The sequence below is a fragment of the Emydura macquarii genome, unplaced genomic scaffold, assembly GCF_026122565.2.
Source record: "Emydura macquarii macquarii isolate MOO-44397 ecotype Brisbane River unplaced genomic scaffold, CSIRO-AGI_Emac_v2 contig_2636, whole genome shotgun sequence".
NCBI lineage: Eukaryota > Metazoa > Chordata > Testudines > Chelidae > Emydura > Emydura macquarii.
Window position 1 is genome coordinate 23,710,845 of NW_027132773.1, and position 18,546 is coordinate 23,729,390.

Here is an 18,546-nt window from a genome sequence, read left to right on the forward strand (position 1 = left end):
TGAGGGGCTCCAAAGCCAGCACAGATCCTGTGCAGCTGGCAAGGGGAGAAAAAGCTCTCTTTACTTGCAAACTCAGTGCATTTGATATTGAAATTAGTGAGACACAATGACTATGGAACCTCACAATGCTATTTTCACTGCACTGTAACAAAGTGGCCAACTCTAGAACCCTGCATAAGGATGTAATGCTCCTTTGCAGAATCAGCCTGTTACCAGATTTCTGAATTGTCCATGATGATATAGTGCAAAGATCTGTAAGTCATACTAGCAGGTCAATTCAGTTAACTTCCAACAGGATATAAATGGGGATGGAGCCTCTCTTGGAGCAGACATTTGGACAGAAAAAAAGAGTTTGCAGTGAAAACCCTGGGAACAGCCAAGTTTAGGTTCAGGAGAAAAAAAGCTTGAGATTTATAATCAATGGCTGACTTAACTTAGTAAATGCCCTGAAGGATGTAAAACTGGATTATGTACAGTGTGTGCCTATACTGTGTTTCTGGGATGGAAGGGGAACAACTCTGCTTACACACACTTGAAAGGATTGTTAAAGTCTAGGGGGAATTGGAAGATTGGTTTTGAGCCACTTTCCTTCAAGTTCCACAAAACATGAAGGAGATGAAAGAGAGCAATGCCTACCCCTAACATCCAGTGCCCTGGGACCTCCTAGGCTCCTGGAAGAAACTGGTGTCTAGCTGAATCAGGTAAATGATTCTACATTTAAAAATGTAAGTGCATGAGCATTTAGCTGTTCCTACAGATTTCTGAAGATCTGCAGGAGCCCCCACAGACTTTCAAGGTCTTTCCTGCATGGCCCAGGCTCAGTCAGGACACCCCTGTGCATTAAAAGCTAGACTGTAATCTCATAACGGGAGAAGTAATCTGCAGCAGACCTTCTTCTAGTGCAGTTTGCTTCCCCCCTCTGTACCAGTTCAGCTGTACTGGCCAGCATATCCCAGGCTCTGCTTCTGCCCCCGCGGGCCCCCTTCATCCCAGATCACTGGCACAGGAAGGTGACTGCACTGGCACCCATCAGTGACTGCTCTCCTTTCCTGCACTGCTATGAGTGTGACAAGTCACAAGCACAGAGGAATAAAAGGAATTTTTAAACCTCCTTACTTCCCTGCCTGAATGTCAAACACTGGTTCTGAATGAGAAGGGTTTCAAAGGTTTTAGTCGGATTTTATATTCCACACAACTTACTACTACACACTTGCAGAGCCATTAGAATGCCAGGAGATCATTATTTAACAAATTCCTACTGTTAGAAAAATAGTACACATGTGTGGAGTATGATTCATGCTGTTGGAACAATAAAGAATGAAAGGCACATGTTCAAACTGAGTGTCTCCATGTCAAATCTACCTATCTACCCTCCTGCGAAGGTGCTAGAGCTGCTCATAAAACATTGTACAATTTTTTAATTTAATTATTTTTAGTAATGCCAACCATATTCTTGCCCTGACTCTTCTTGAAAATGGGTTGGACTGTTTTTTCTCAAACTAAAAAACACAGAGACCAGACCTGGAAAATTTCAGCCTTAATAGATGAAAGTTTGAGAGAAGTTTTAAGCATATGAATAAGGGAGTTTTTAGAATGAAAACTCAGACTATTTATGACTTCCACTATGTGCTACAGATCTGATTTTACAGTCTATTAAATAGGTTTTAGGGTTTGAAAATACGGTCTTCAAATTGATGCAAATGAGTGGAAAATCAGCTATAGGGCTGAATCGCCGACTGTGAGCAGGAGCTGGCTGTAATCCACCTGTGATGAGCTGGGGACCAAACTACCCCACAGTGCAAGTTAAGTAGCCACAAGGCTGCTCTAAATTACACTAACTGGAACAATCTCTGAGGGTCTGTTCTCTTGGCACTGGAACACAAGAGTGCATTACACTTCGACTCCACTCCGACATGTTTCTTTCTATCCCAGAGATTGAGGAAGCAAGTTGTGACCTCATAGCAGCAGAATGCTCAGTTTGCAGATATAAGACAGATTTTAGGTCCCATTGTGCTGCTGAAGAGGAGGAAATGGACCTTTGCTGGAGCCTTAGCTGCTTTGGTTTATTTGTCTGGGGTTTTTTAAATGTAACTGACGATATATTTCCTGCTGTAAAAGATTGATTTTCAGTTATGCCAGTTTTTACAAAACATAAGGTGCAGTCAGACATTATTCCTGGTATTTAGAAATCACATTAGTCCATTAAAGACATTTGGTACCCAAAGTGAAATGAACAAAATGATCATTGATAACACTCAAAGGGATGCCAAATATTATCAAGAAGATAAAATGGTGATGTCACAGCTGCTTTGGAATGAAAATGCAATCAAAACTTAGCTCCAATTCTATTTAGCAATGAGCATAAGTCTCTTAGGGTCAGAGATTGTGCCATTGGTTACCAGTATTTATACTGAGTAGTACCTAACTCCTCAGCTGTTTCAGTAGTAGAATTTAAAGAGTAAATTATTGAGGAAGGATGGCAGAATCTAGCCATCATTTTGCATTTCTGGATGAGTCCTTGTAACCTATCCCAATGCAACTGAATGTACGGAAACAGATATCATCAAGAAATTTCATTGTATGTCTTATGCAAAAACAACTAAGTTAGTCAAAATGCCAGGCATTGCCAAGTCATAGTATAAGACTCCAGACTGTAATGAACTTGGGGGAATCCAACCAAGAGAACAAAAGGTAGTGTTTGAACTTCTGGGTAACAGGTATAGAAATAAGTTGATATCTCTTCTTACGTATTGAACTGCTCAGCAAAAATCAAATTTGTTGATGTTCCTGTGATTGTAGTCAGCCCTCCAATGGTTGAAGAATAAGCAATACACAAGCACATCACTTTGCACATCATGTGGTCTTTCTGGTTTCTGTATTTCCTTCTTGTCTCAGCTGGGGGTGGATTCTGCTCAGTAAGAATAAGGATTGATTAATGTATGAGAAGAATTCATCTGACATTATAAACTCTATTTGAAAACCAGTTTCTAGCTTTCAGGAATTACACAGGGCTGTTCATTTGCTAGGAGTATTATCATGTGCAGCATTTGCTGGTGCTTAGAACTATGGTGATAGAAACATTACAGAGAGGAGATATAGAAATAAGGAAATATAGAATTCTGTCCCTAGTTTTCCTCAGTCTTTACACAGGAAATTAAAGTTCCAGAATAAGGGTGAGTAATAACTGATTAATAACTTCAGAATTTGACCCACAAACATTTCGAATTCTGGGGAATCTGGACTGGATGGTGACGTGTGCTCTTTGCCTTTTGGTGGAATGCACTAATTTAGCTCCATTGGGGTGGAATTAATTCCTTCTTAAAACAAACATAGGGCCTGATTCTGCACCCATTTAAGTCAATGGCAAAACTCCCATTGACTTCACTATTGCAAGAATGGTCGCTTAGTGCAAGCAGTGGCTCAGCAGTGACTTCTGGAAGCTTTTTGATCCATCTCAAGGCCCCAAACCTGCAAATACTTTACATTGTGCTTATCTTTACTTGTGGGAGTAATCACACTGACATCAATGGGACTATCCAAATGTGTAATGTTAAGCAATGCATAGACATTTGCAGGGCTGGGACTCAAGATTGTACCCTGAGCAAAGGTATTATATATCTATCTCTGATTTGTCAGTATTTGAAGTAGGTTGTAATATGAACCGTGAGGCAGTGACAGTGTTATGTAGCACCAAGCACATTGTGAGCACTCTAATTAATAGCATAATAAAAACTGTATGTCGTATGCGTTTAGATATCTACATACATATATATGTGTGTACATATAAAAATCAACACTTAGATAACACAGTGATAGATGCTATAAAAAACTAGATTAGATGGTTAGATTAAAATTAGGTTAATTAACAAGCTAATTGCACGATTTGTTCTTAAAATAATCACATCTTAAATACCTTTTCCTTTTCAATCTTGCACACAGTGTGACCCGCATCGTTGTTGTATCTAGAAAAACAAATTTCCTTACTGTAGTAAAAGAACTATTTTGCTTAAAGGCATTATTTAAATATGAATGTTGAAATCCATAAACTTTACCGGTTATCTTGTTTCGTTTGCCCTTTCCAGTCACTAGCTTCACATTCACTAACACTTTCTGTAAAATATTAATGGAAAGACAAAACCTTCAGTCTGGCTAGTCACTTTCGAGCAGAAGAATGAGGGTGGATAAATATCAAAACTGTATCTTTGCAGACCATCAAGTTCCAATGCCTGATTGGTGGATCCAGTTGCATAAGTCATCTCTAAAGCATCGACTTCTGCTTCAGCACCCATGATCTGCTGAGCTACAGCCTCTACAATTGGCATCACCATAGCAGCAGTAGAGGTGTTGCTAAGCCACATAGACAAGAAGCCACAGCTAAGCATGAAACCCAGCGTAAGCCTGAAATGAGAAATACTTCAGTCTGTTACTGTTCCATGAACCTCTGCTATCAGCATCCAATTTAATACAAAAGGAAAACTTTTTCAGCATAAAGATGGGACTGTAAAAAATACCAGTGTTCAGGGCTGCTAATTTGATTGTGATTTTTCTGAATATATAAAAGAAGAGTTCTTCACACAAATCACATCTACTGTAAAGTTGTGAACAGGTTAAATATATTGTTATAAAATTAAAACAAGACTAATGTTATTTACTTATGGAATGAAGATCTATTTGGACAATACTTGATTCAAGACATCATGACACATCAGGCCGTTACAACTTCAAATGGAACCTTTAAGGGCTGTGCCACCTCATGCTATAATTTTGTCATATTTTACAAGCTACCTAGAAAAAAAGTTAAATTTGGTTAAGACTCAGAACAGGAGTCCTCTAGGTAAAAATCTAGGTGCTGCACAAAGAATCATTAGCAGTTCAGTAGATGGCACTCTGAAGCTGCAGCAGCATGGACTGTACAAGTCTGCCTGGAACCCTAGGTATGCACTCGAGCTGTTAGCCAGTGCTGCTGTGGCATCACTGCTGTTTCTTTTTGAGCTAGCTAGATCAAAGCTAGTTTGGGTATGTCTACATATGCTGCAGTCACACCTCTGATTGCAGCGAAGGCATACATAAGGTCAGCACTGTTCCAGGGACCTGCAACACATGCCAGCTTTCAAAGGAAACATCAAACTGAGGTTAGATCACATCAGCTGTTACTGAACCCTGGTCTGGCACTGATCTCACTTACACTGCTTTTACACTGGTGTATCTGTCGACTTCATTGGAGTTACTTTGGTTTTAACACCACTGAGAGGAGATCAGAATCTGGTGCTCCATGACACTTTCTGTAAGAGCGGACGTGTTAAACCTAGCGTCATTGACAAGTTTTAATTGGGAATGTATCATCTGACTACTGAAATTTTCTCTGTAATTTTAAATTAATACAGTTTGCTTCACTTCCAGTCCTAAACTGTTGTGTATTATTAATGAGTACAGTTAAACAGTTGACATTTTTCACACCAAGAGGTGGCAGCAGTTCAGCCGTAGGTGAATTGAAATGAATGAATACAATTTTGTGTAACCAGTTAGTAAACATTGCAAAGCATTTTGGAACTCACCTGGATGAAAGATGTTACATAAATTACAAGGATTAATTAACTCAGCAGGAGCAGTTTGAGTTCTGAGTATTTTTTTAAAATTCAAAATTACTCCCATGGTATATCTTTCCCTAATGGCAACATTTCCATTTAAAAATAGAACTGTTTTTGTGTGGTAGAGGCACAAAAAAGTCACTAGGTTAAATTCAGGCCCTGGACAAATAAATGATCTCTCTGCTTGTTATTTCTGCCCATTTTTAATAGCATACTGATAATACAGAGTTGTACTTTTTTTACTGTAAACCTGCTAATTTACTGGTCCAAAACTCTAGAATGACACTTGTGGACCTTATAGGGCTTTGGATTAGATCTTCAGTTAGTCTCTTGTAGGAGTTGTGAAACAAATGGGTCTCAAGGAGGAACTTGAGTGAGGGGAGTGGCTTTGAAGACCAAAAGCTCTGGAAACATTTATATAGGAAAAACATGGCTCCTTAGTGGAGCTAGCAGCGACCTTAAGAAATAAAGAAAAAAAAGACATTCACTACAGCTACTTTGAACAATTTCTTATTGACTTCAGACATTTGATAGTCAGATGTTCAAATGATCATTCAATACATTGGAGAATTAACGTATTCCCAATAGGTTGCGGGATTAAGAGTTGATGATTCACTGATCTAAAAAATAACAGAGTGTGTCCTAACCGATTCAACCTCAGTGTTTCCTAATCTATTCCACCCACGGTATTTCAAGTGACACTTCGCATGAAATATTGGATGGTGGTTTCATTTATAAGATACAATACAGCTAATCTCCTCTTGCCATATAACAACGAGAGGAGATTCCTTCTTGCATTACTCACCCAATTCATCCCTGTGGGCTACACTCTCAGCTGCAACTGAAATACAGTGCAGCTGGGGGTGAAACCAACGTTGCTCTATATCACCTCTGTGTTCTCCTGATCCTGGAGCCTACGAGTGGATGGCTCAGCCCTAAGCATAACTTAGAGTAGCCTCCAGGCTGTTCTAAGGTATGCCATGCTAAACTGCTCATGGCCCCTAGGGCCTTTCTGTCTGCCAAGGAAAACCAAATCACGGTGCAGCTTGGCCAGACCTGAGGATGGAGTCTACTGTCTGTCGAATTCTTGAATGAAACGCTGGCTCCACTGAAGTGACTCCAAGTGAGATCAGTCAATGCCAAACTCCCACTGACTTAAATGAAACCAGGATTTCACCCCTGGTCTGTGTTGAGGTTTAGGGCACAGTTCTAACTTGAACTCCAGGTCAGATGAAGCATGCACAGGTGTGATGACTGATCATTTAAAACACTGATAGCTCGGTTGACCAAGAAGGCACCTCTATCCCATGTGATTTTGGGCTGCATACAAAATGATGGTGTTACACCTCAAATGAGCAAGGTTGTTCCTCTCTGTATTTTACTGGTGACACGGTCTCTAAAATACTGTATTTGAAATACAAAATACACAATACAAAACTGGTGGGAATTTGGAAAAGAACAAAAAAATGCGCAAACCCAGCTTCCATCTCTGTGGCTTTACAGTCTCCCTGACAGAGGAACCGCTGTGGTTCCTATACTCAAGGGCAGGGCTCAGCTGCTTAGAGGACCCGTGTGTGACAGTTTGCAGTGGGCATATGGGAATTGGGCTTGAGCTGGATGAGGATGAGGCTCGTGGAACCTCTACTACTCAGAACCTCCTGTCTTGCCCTCATGAGGAGGTGATGGGTTAGCACTGGGGTAGGTGCGATGGGGGCAGGGCAGAACTGCTGCAGTCCTCATGGTTTCAGAATTGCCTGTGGAATGTCTCTACGTCCATTCCATGGCCTACGGGCGGGATTCCTTTATCTATAATGACACAGAGGGCTGGCTACCCAACCGAATACTCAGCACAACATTCAGGTCAGGTGCTGGTTTACTAGATTTCAGCCAAAATTAAAGGACTGTTGAGGCTGAGTTATTAGGAAAGATTAAAATAGCTAATGAGCAAAGGTTGGCTAAACAAGGAGGAGGCTAGGTACAAATATCTGAAAGGCATGAACACCCAGGAGGGACTGAAATTGTTTAAGGGGCTCAAGGAGGATAGTTAAGAGTAACGGAAGAAAATTGAATAAAGTAAAATGTAGAATTGCAGGAACATTTTTCTAATAGTGAAGCCTGTCAGGGTAGAGAGTAGTTATCAGAGGAAATGTTGGAAGGCCCATTAGATAAATTATTGAAAATTAGGGCAGACAAAGCATTGGAGAATAGGAATAATCCTACACTGCCAGAAGGAGATCAAATAGGCATTTTCCACCTCTAATATCGGACTTCTCTTTATCTGGCCTTTTAACATCTAGCTCTTTCTGTTCCTTGAAGTTGGATCATAAGCATCTCATATTCTGGGGAGCCTGACTGACACAGCACATTTCCTGGCCAATCTTACTGGGATGCAGATGGAGGTTTCTACGCCTCCCAGAGCCTTTGTGTTCAGAAGCCATGAGTAGCGTTTTCACTTCATATGATATTGCTAGCTCATTATCAACAGATGAATGTGTGATGAGTATCTTCGGTTCCTTCAGGACATCATCTGACCATTCTGAGTTGGAGAAGTGCAGTTCGGTTTGGAAGCTGTTTTCTTCATAGATAATAGGCCAGTTGTAGATAGCTGAGGCTCTCAATTTTATTTTTGTAAAGAATGTTTTGTCCCCTCTTCTCCACCCTTCCGATTTCCCTCCCCCTTTTAAATTGTGAATTCTTAGGGGGGAGGACTGCCTTACAGTATATTTTTAAAATGCCCAGAACACTGCGAGTATTTTTGAAATACAAATGACTAATAATAAGCATGTGACGTGACATGACTCTTCACTTATAGGCTTTACAATCAATCAAGAAATATGAGCCTTAAATGTATTCACAAATTCATCATATATTTGTTCTGAATATTACATAGTTATTGTGAATATAAGAGGCATCTGTGACATGCTATAGCTCAAAGTAGCACTCTATAACCCCTATATTCATCATTTGTATATGATGGTGATATTTCATACAAAGCAAGCCATATAAGATGCTGTATGAAAGGTTATGATCTGCTGAAACTCATTGTTCTGTCAAAATATGTATATTGCAGTAGTATATGAAGTTATGAGATTTTGCTGTATGGTTGCTATTGAAGTATGTGGTGAGTTTGGGAGCTGCCCACTGCTTGCTCTCCAGTGACTAAGCTGGTGGTGACCCACACCGATGCAGGTATTAAATGACCATTGATCAGCAGGGGAATGGTAAACATGAGATTTACAATTCAATAAGAGACAGTTGTGCAAGCCCCACACAATGGGGACTGCTCAACTCTGTGACTCAGCAAGGCCAACTAGGACATGACTGGGCCAGTTTCTTTCCAGGAACATTGACTTAGGCCATGTCTATACTGACGGTGGCAAATTCGCCGCCGCCAGATCAATCTTTCTGGATCAATTGAGCGGTCAGTGTAGACCCGCTCAATCAATCAGGAAGTTGACGCTGGTAAACCACCCCCTCAAGCAGCGTAACACTGCGTCGACAGCACAGTGCAGTGTAGACAGCGCGCAGAAGGGAAGCAGAGCAGTCGACGTGATTTACGCAAGCTACTCTGCATAGTTTGCGTAACTCCCGTCGACTGCTGCCGAATCTCCAGGTAAGTGTAGACCAGGGCTAAGAGTATAAAATAAAGGACAGTGGCGTACTGAGACTCTCTCTCTTCCAACAGCTCCGCTGAAGGCAACAAGAATTCTGGGAGTACAAAGACTTGAACTGAGGTGACTGGTTCCAGGCTGAGAAGGAAAGTCAGTCAGTGTATTGAGAATTGTAATCTACCCACAACATCCAGGGGGGTGAGAAAAGCTGTTTGATTCTACTCTTGCTTAGTTTAAAAGTTTAAGATTTAGAATGTTGGTTTTTTGGGTTTTTTTTTTAATTTTCTTAAGGTAACTATTCCTGACCATTATGCCAATCACTTAAAATCTCTCTCTCTATTTGTAATTCAAACTTATTTTAATGTTTTATCCTTACCAGTGAGTTTGTCTAAAGTGCTTGGGAAATCTGCTCAAGTTACACAGGCTGGTGTATGCCCACTTTCCTTTGATGAAGTTGTGAACTAACTAACAAGCTTGCACTATTCACACGGTATTGAGCAGTGTAAGATGGTGTATTTCTGGGGTGCAAGGTTAGGGGCTTGGGAGATTTGCTGGTGTTTCTCTATGTATGAGTGGTTTGAGGAGGCTTCATGCAATTTAGCTGGGTATGCCTCTGCACACTGGTGGCTGAATGATAACAGCACCTGGAGGGCTTGGATGTTTGTCACTAGCACTGCATTGAGAGAGACAGCCCAGGTTGGAGAGTTAAGGGGATGCAGCAGTCCCACAGCTCCAGGTTGTACCCAGGCATCCTGTCACAGCATTCAAAATAGGACTCATTCTTATCTTAACTATCCCTAGAATTGGAATTTCTGCCAAAGAACAAAGCTTCATCTACTATACTATACACAAAGCTTTTCACATAGCCATTTTATTTCAGCGGCAAAGGGTGCCTAGATTTCTACTAAAGAATAAAGTAATATCCCTCCTCAGTAGGCAGTTATTTCTGTACTACCAAATTTTCCATGAACATTACCATATTCCAATGTGATATTTCGTACATACCATGCAGGGTTCACACCCACCAGCATCACCATTTTCAAAGCTATTCTCTTGTGCAAATTCCACTTTTCTATTGATGTAGCCAAACAAATTACTCCAATTAATAACAAATGAAAATCTTTGAAATAAGCAGAGGCCACCTGAAATCAAAAACAATTTGTTAATGAATGGGGTCCTTTTTAGCTATCATTTTTATATGATCATATTAAAAACAACCGGCCTCAGCAGAAACAAGCTTAGGGCATGCATTTAAATGTGTGCTGGAAAATTCCTCTTTTGTTTTCAGTTAGGTCAGTGCTATCGCTTAAACCCATGTAAATCACTGGGTAAATTGAGTTAAATAGACGTGAAAAATGGAAGAAAGAGGGTAATTAGGTTCATGATGTAAGCAACCTAAGATCATCAAACACATTTCTCATAAGCCAAAGGAGAAAGCCTGCTGCATTAACCCATTTTATTACTAATCCATCCAGCTACCTCTCCATGGGAAATGCTTTAAGATAAAAGGATTTGGGACATGATCCTACAGTGCTTATCACAATGGCGCCTCAAGCTCAGGACTATTCACAGTTCTATTTCTGGTTTGAGATCAACTGGTATCAATTCCCATTGATATTAAGGTAGGTGTTATTGGGCCCTGAGCATGTCATATTTCTAATGTAGTGTAATATTAATAACACTTTGCACATACATAGCACTTTTGCATCCATTGATCTCAAAGCACTTTGCCAAAGTAGATAAATATTAACAACCCATTTCACAGATGGGACAATTCTGGCTCAGAGGTGATGCCTGCAATAATTTGTGCTGGCTTCTCTTGGTCCAGAAAAACACTTAAGTGTGTGCTTAACTTTAGTCCTGAGCTTGAGGCCCCATTATGATAGGTGCTGCAGAAACATATAGTAAGAGACAGCTGACAAAACTGCAGCATTACACAGTTCCTTCTTTGGGGATTCCACAATTTATTAGTATATAGTATGTGCAGCCTAAGAAGATAAGGAAAAAAAGGAAAGTTACCTCCCTGGATGCCATAATACCAAACAATGGGAACATTAAGGCAGGAAGTAAAGCTGACACAGCCAGTGGTAGAGCTTCTGTGAGCCAAAAGATAGCAACTACAAACAGTGTGTATGCACATTCTGCCTCCTAGAATACACAAGACATCATTAAAAACAAGATTGGATTCATCTAACAAACAATCCAACAATGGTATAGGGGACCAATCCAAAATCCACTGACGTCAATAGAAGGACTCCAACTGACTTTACTGGGTTTTGAGTTGGGGCCCAAAGCTTACATGTACTTAATATTATCATCAGAAGCAGATAATTTGAAGTATAGCCTTATAAATAATAACAAACATTGTGATGAAATAACATTATTTTATGCATTTATTATCTTATTTATTATTTTTCTGTTTCTAAATACACATAATTAAAAAGAAACTCCTGCCATTTGCTCCAGTCACTTCATGAGACATTTTGAAACGACAATTATACAAGGAGATTATGCCAGGAACCCCCCTTCACCCAAGAATTAAAATAAATCACAACCCCCCAGCAAATAAAATATCCTTTTGATCTCCCAGAGAGCTCCCATGAAGACAGTCAGAGAAATCCTGGCCCTGCTGAAGATGATGAGATTTTGCCATTGCCATCAATGGGGCAGAGATTTCACCCAGTGTTCTTAGCACTGTCAAGATGCACAAGAAGATTTGGTTGTCATTATGTCTTGTAGTTTTCACGCATCTTTCATTCTGAATCCTGTAACACAGGATTCACTTTACCTCCACCACTGACATGCAGCAACCACTTGGGCTACAAAGCATACACTGGAAAACACTTTAAAACAAGAAATGAAGAAAATACAACATAACCAACTGAAGCTGTAGAAGGAACTGGGGTAGGTAGAATGAAATGACCAAACTGGAGTTTGGCCAAATCTGCTCTGAGCTTTGGGTGTGTACTGAAACCAAATGAATTTTGTTTGTTTTGAAGTTCTGTTAGGCATATTTTGCACAGCTCTAGTTTACACTTCCACTCTTGAGAAAAGTGCTAAAGAACCTTTCTTACCATGCGAGGTCAGGAGAGGAAAATGGCATATGTATGTACAGTGGCTAATACTAAAGTTGTAGCTTTGGGGAGATATGATGGGATACAGATCTTTTTATCTTAGCAAGGCTGGTTCAGATCCAACTCAAGTGAGTAATGGCCAAACAGTATTCCTTCTATTGGCAGTTTTTGGTCTACATGAAATAAACTGAAGTGTCTGTATTGCAAAACTTCTACCACATTTGATACTAATTTGCACCTTTCTTCACAGATTTAGCAGAAACTGGAATGATTCTCACCAACGAAGGGTGAATCCTGCAGAAAAAAAGATGAGGTGGATTTGTGAAGCAGTGTGGAGAAGATTGCTCTCTGATAATGGCTGTTCTGTGGATAACAAGACAACTTCATTCTCCAGGACCATCAATCGAGCACCTTCATTTGTTCTAAAAATATACTAATATTTTAGAAAAGCGAGCAAGCAATGATATCCTTTACATCTCTGTGTATGGTGTTTACAATGGATTGTGTATGAAAGCATATCATGTAATTTCACTGATATCTACAAAATTTAGACCCAATAAATCAAATTAATATCCAGATTTGCTTGTAGCTTTTGTTAGGTTAAGTGAAATTCTTATTTGCCTTAATGCAGCTATTTTGCAAGGATTCAGTGAATGATATTTTTTCCCTTTTGGTTGTGTAATTTTATAATGGGAATTTTTCACTTAGATTCAATGACTTCTGACCTGGACTTTTATGGGCCATAATTTTTTCTACTGAGATCCGGTCAATGCCAAAAAGAAGTACCAGAAAAACCCGTATCCAGGGTGATTGTTCTGCCAACATGGAATTGGCATACCAGGAGCCATTCAAGCCTCAGCAGAAGTTATGGACCTGAAATAACTTCATGCATTTGTTTTAAGTAAAAAATCAAAGAATGATCCCTGCTATAACCTTTTGTTAGGGCTCCCCTGCTCTGTCCCCTCTCAGTTCCCAGACACAGTTCCCCAGAAAGCAACAATCCAGAGTCCAATCTGCAAGCGCTCTGCGAAGGGTTTACTTGAGGATTACACTGACAAGCTTTAAAACCGTAACCGTATTTAAGCTTTTCACACCGTTGGACTTATTTCTTTATACACCAATAGTTTTTTTCCTCCCCCAGTTCTAGTTCTGTACGCCCATAGAACTCCCTCTTTCCCTGACCATGGTTCTGTATGCTGATGAAGCCCCCTTCCTTCTTCTTAATAGCCTTAATTATACTTGTAGCCCTCTCTCCCCCGCAGGTACCACCCCTTTCAATATATATATTCCATTTTTGGGCGTCTGGGGGCTTTAGTACAGCCTGTTTTGTATCCTCTGGGAGAGTCAGGGAGTGATGTCACATCTTGGCCATGGTCAGTTTATGGCCTTATGTTTATAGTTTTCTTTAACCTTTCTCTTTACTTTCCTTGCTTTCCCAGCCGCTTGCTTGGCCTTGCCCTGGCATCTGTTTTGAAGAGGAGTCCGAGCTTTTTTTATTTTTGCATTTATATATTATATTTTTACTGCACCTTGAAAAATTTAACTACATTCCCTTTTTTTTTTTTAAAACAGAAATAAAGAAAACCCATCTAACTGCGGGCAGGCAAAAGGAACACACCATGTTTTTGTTCTTTGCTTACATGTGTATTTTAAAATCCTTAGCTATCAGGCAGGCAAACAGGCCCCAACAGCAGGCCCAGAATACCATCGCAGGCAGATATACAGGCCTGAATACTTGTACAAACATAAATGACATACTTACACTCTAACACCTTTCACTATATTTGTAGGTCAGCTTGTGGGCTTGATATAGTATCTTTGAAAATTGATTTATATTCAAATGTAGGTAACCTGACTTGACATTGAAGAGATGGGTCATATCAGATCAGGATTTTATTTAACATGTCAACTTTTTTAATCATTGAAGTCAGAGGGCCTAATTCCTGTTTACACTAAGGCCCCTTTGCATTACTCTGGAAGTACAAAGGTCCTTAAAGTGGATAAAAATTACATTTACTGTGATTGTAAATTTATATTGCTGCTTAGATTGAAAACTCTTCATGACGGAGTTTCTTTGTGTTCTGTGTTTGTACAGTGCCTAGTACAAAGGGGCTCTGGCCCATGAGTGGGGCACCTTCTTGCTACGGCAGACCTCCCAACATTTCAAGGAGCTGAAGCTGGACACAGCGCCACTCAGTTTTGGCCCATCCGCCTCACCATAGACAGAGATGGAAAGACAACTGGGCCAAATCTGAGTGGAGCTGCTACCCTATGTGTTAGGTCACAATGCCACTTGGTTTGGGGGCCATCTCTAATGGAGGTCCTGGAGCAAACTGCCCCATTTGCCCCCCCTCCTATTGGGGTGGTGCTGCATGCAGGAAAAGTTCCGCTTCAAACAGGACAGGCAGTTTGAGGGGTCGAAGTGGGATAGTTCTGCAAAACCCAGGACAGTTGGAAGTCTGCCCCTGCTCTACATATAATAAATATTATGAATCATTACATTTACTCCCACTTTGGCACCTATTTACACAGCCAGAGGGGTGTAAAGATGCCTTACCGTAAATGAGAAACAGAACCAGAGTCTACATACCCTGGCTTGGACTTGGCCCAACACTTGGTCAGTTTTTTTTACACATTACAAGTACTTTCAGATATTGCAGTACGTTCTTTTATTATTAATTTATACAACTGCCAGAAATGTACATGTGCTATAGAGACATAGAGAAGACGCAGTCCTTGCCTTGAAGAGTTTACAGTATAATTCTGACACATGAACAGAGAGCATAACAACGCAAACACATAGGGCTAAATCCCCTTACATGAATAGTTCCACTGAAGTCAAGTTTCAGAGAACTCATTTGAGGGAGTTAGGCAAGCAGACATAGGCCATGGTGCTTACAGGATGATGATGGCAGCAGCAAAAGGGGGCAAATGATAGCTCCCACTGAGCCAGCCTACCCTGCGCAACTGCAGGATAGTGCTTGTACTGGGTATATTATGATCAACCGTGCTCTGCTTCCTCACCTCAGCTGCCTCCAATAAGTGCAGGATTTTGTCCTAAAATTCTTATAGGCTACACAAGCGCAGCTCTGAACATTTGTTCTGAACTTCAGTCTTGCATACAAGAACAGTTTGCCTTTTAGTCTATTAGTAGGTAGAAAGAAAAATATTAAGAATTAATGTCCTGTAAAGTTATGCCAAACACAATGGGGGATAATAATAACTGGCTGAAGGTACATCCTAGGCATGTATCTGCATCCTGCAGATTTTTGTATTAAAAAATGCATGACAGCATTATCAAAAGTGTCGGTGGGAATCTAGGGGTTTTGACAGCTGGAGAGGTAATAGTTAGGGCTTCTGACACTCAGGGAGATGGGGGAAGGGATTTTTTTTTTTTTTTTTTTTTTTGGAGCTGGGAAAAGCTGGGAAGCGACTGAAGGCTTTGGTACTAGGAAGGGGTGCATCTGATCTTTAAAATCCTGATTCAGTAAGGTAATTGAGTGCATATGTAAATTAACTCATTGAAATCAATGAGACCTACTCGCATGCTTAAAGTTAAGCACACTCTTAGGTACTTTGCTGAATACGGGCCTAAATTTGGGAGTGGATGCAGGGTTGAATCCTTCATTCACCACCACAACAAACCTACACCTTATTTCATCCAACAACACTACAGAGGGAACAGCTTGATTATTCTGCTAAAAGGATCAGCAATGAAAGCATTAACAATATTAACACATAGACCTGGTCTACACTGACCTGGCGATTCGGTGGCAGTCAACGGGAGTTATGCAAGCTTTGCTGAGTATTTGCGCAACTCCCATCGACTGCTGTGCTTCCCTTCTGTGCGGTTCCCGTCGACACAGCGCTACGCAACTTTGAGGGGGTGGTTTTACTCAGTCAACTTCCTGATCGATTGAGCGGGTCTACACTGACCACTCAATCAATCCAGATAGGTCGATCTGATGGCGGCGACTTTGCCGCTGTCAGTATAGACATACCTTAGAGTATCATCATGAGATTTCAGAGTTGAGCCTTCATAGATTCCAAGGCCAGAAGTGATTATTTAATCTGACCTTTTGAATAGCACAGGCCAAAGAACTTTCCTGAAAAAATTCCTGGAGCATATCTTTTAGAAAAACGTCCAATCTTTATTTAAAAATTACCAGTGATAGAAGAGCCACCACGACCACTGATAAATTGTTCCAATGATTAATTACTTTCACTATTAAAAATTTACAACCTATTTCTAGTCTGAATTTGTCTAGCTTCAACTTCCAGCCATTGGATCGTGTTATACATTTCTCTACTAGATTGAAGAGCCCAATATTAAATATTTGTTCCCCATATAGGTACTTATAGACTGTAATCAAGTCATCTCTTAACTTTCTCTTTGTTAAACTGCATAGATTGAACTCTTTGAGTCCATCACTATAAGGCATGTTTTCTAATCCTTTAATTAGTCTCATGGCTCTTTTCTGAACCCTCTCCAATTTATCAACATCCTTCTTGAATTGTGGGCACCAGAATTACAGCAGTGGCCACACCAGTGCCAAATATAGAAGTCAAATAACCTCTCTACTCCTAATTGAGATTCCATTGTTTATGCCTCCAAGAATTTCATTAGTCCTTTTGGCCACAGCATCACATTGGGTGCTCAAGTTCAGCTTATTATCCAACACGACCCCCAAATCTTTTTCAGTCACTGCTTCCCAGGATAGAGACCCCCTCCGGTAAGTATAGCCTGCATTCTTTGTTCCTAGATGTATACATTTACATTAAGCATTATTAAAATACATATTGTTTGTTTGTGCCCATTTTTACTAAGTGAGCCCGGTCACTCATTCTTTGCCACTCCCACAATTTTTATGTCACCTGCAAATTTTATGAGTGATTATTTTGTTTTCCTCCAAGCCACTGATAAAAATGTTAAATAGCATCGGGACAAGAACTGATCTTTATGGCACCCCACTAGAAATACATCTGCTTGATGATGATTCCATGTTTATTTACAATTACATTTCAAGACATGACATGAATGGGACAGTTCATACCTCTACAGAGTTACTTTAAGTAAAACAATGCAAATTCTGACATTCATTAATTTAACATAGGTTAATTTAACATTTTGAAGGATTTTTTCCCCCCGCAACCATAGGGGTTAGAAATATTTTCTGAAAAATGTAGATTCTGGAGAACAATTACATGGCTAGTTCAAAAAGAAGGACAATTATGTATCAATTTTTGTGACTGCACAACCACAATATTCCCTAGTCTCTGAGAAAAGTATATGTGGACCAATGATAATTCTGGCTGCCTTCCAGAGTTCACAGTCCTCTAGAATTTATTGTGCCACAATGTCACAATTTGGAAGCCACTATCCTTGACAAGAACTCAAAATTTCTGGCAAATGAGCTATAGATAAGTTTGTTTATTTTAGATGGGGCTGGTGTCACCACTTAAGGTTGCTCACCATTTTCCATTATAAGATCATGTGTTCAGTTGCTTACTACTTTGCCAATCTTTAATTACTGAAATTTTCCAGGCTAGGTTGAACTTTTTTGGATAGTTACAGCCAACATAGTTTAGCTGTTTACAAGAATGAGTCTAGTGAAAATTCATTGTTTTGCTCAGGTTAAAAAATTCTGGTAACCTTTTTTTGCTCTGTTAGTTCAAGTGGCAGAGGTCTGTATGGTGGATCTATAGGTCCCAACTCTGCCCCATGTGGTTGTCTGTATGGTGGATCTATAGGTCCACATGATGCCCCATGTGGTTGTCAACATGATGTGTCATGATGAAATTTGTTCTCTTTTTTTTTTTAAGTTTGTTTTTTAAAAAACCTAGGAAACCACACACAAAAAACTATGTTAAAAGAACATTATTAAAGATGCAAAGTGCAAGTACTCAGAAGTTAGGAAATTCCAAAATTTAGGTTGCCCATGTAACATTAATTTGTTCCCCTAATTGGCATATGCATTTTGATTCAGTCTTTAATTACAGGATCCCATATTTTTCCTTAGTATCCCTATCTCATTCAGTGTACAGTATAGAACAGTTCTGGGGATGAACCAGGTCAGAGTAGTGAAAGACACTGTTGTCTGTAGGACCTCTGCTTTATTGGCTGCAGAAGTTAGGTGGGGTGTAGTGAATGAGAGAGGGGATAGCAAGATGAAAAAGGATGGTCTCATTAGTAAAGGCAGTGGAATTCTGCCCCGAAGAACCAGATTCTATCCCTTTCTCTGCCACAGAATTCAAATGTGATACTGGGCAACC

The 18,546-nt window shown here is 40.1% G+C and overlaps 1 protein-coding gene across 3 annotated transcripts in view; it reads right to left on the minus strand.

The window, feature by feature from the left end:
• SLC13A1 (solute carrier family 13 member 1) overlaps positions 1–18,546 on the minus strand; it is an 83,937-nt gene that overhangs the window by 25,012 nt on the left and 40,379 nt on the right. For all 3 annotated transcript variants that reach the window (XM_067563977.1, XM_067563978.1, XM_067563979.1), the window contains 6 exons: positions 11,219–11,347; positions 10,205–10,341; positions 4,211–4,398; positions 4,053–4,110; positions 3,914–3,962; positions 2,748–2,908 (listed from right to left, as the gene is read on the minus strand). In XM_067563977.1, coding sequence (XP_067420078.1) covers positions 2,748–2,908; positions 3,914–3,962; positions 4,053–4,110; positions 4,211–4,398; positions 10,205–10,341; positions 11,219–11,347 — 722 coding nt within the window. The remainder of the gene's footprint in view (positions 1–2,747; positions 2,909–3,913; positions 3,963–4,052; positions 4,111–4,210; positions 4,399–10,204; positions 10,342–11,218; positions 11,348–18,546) is intronic.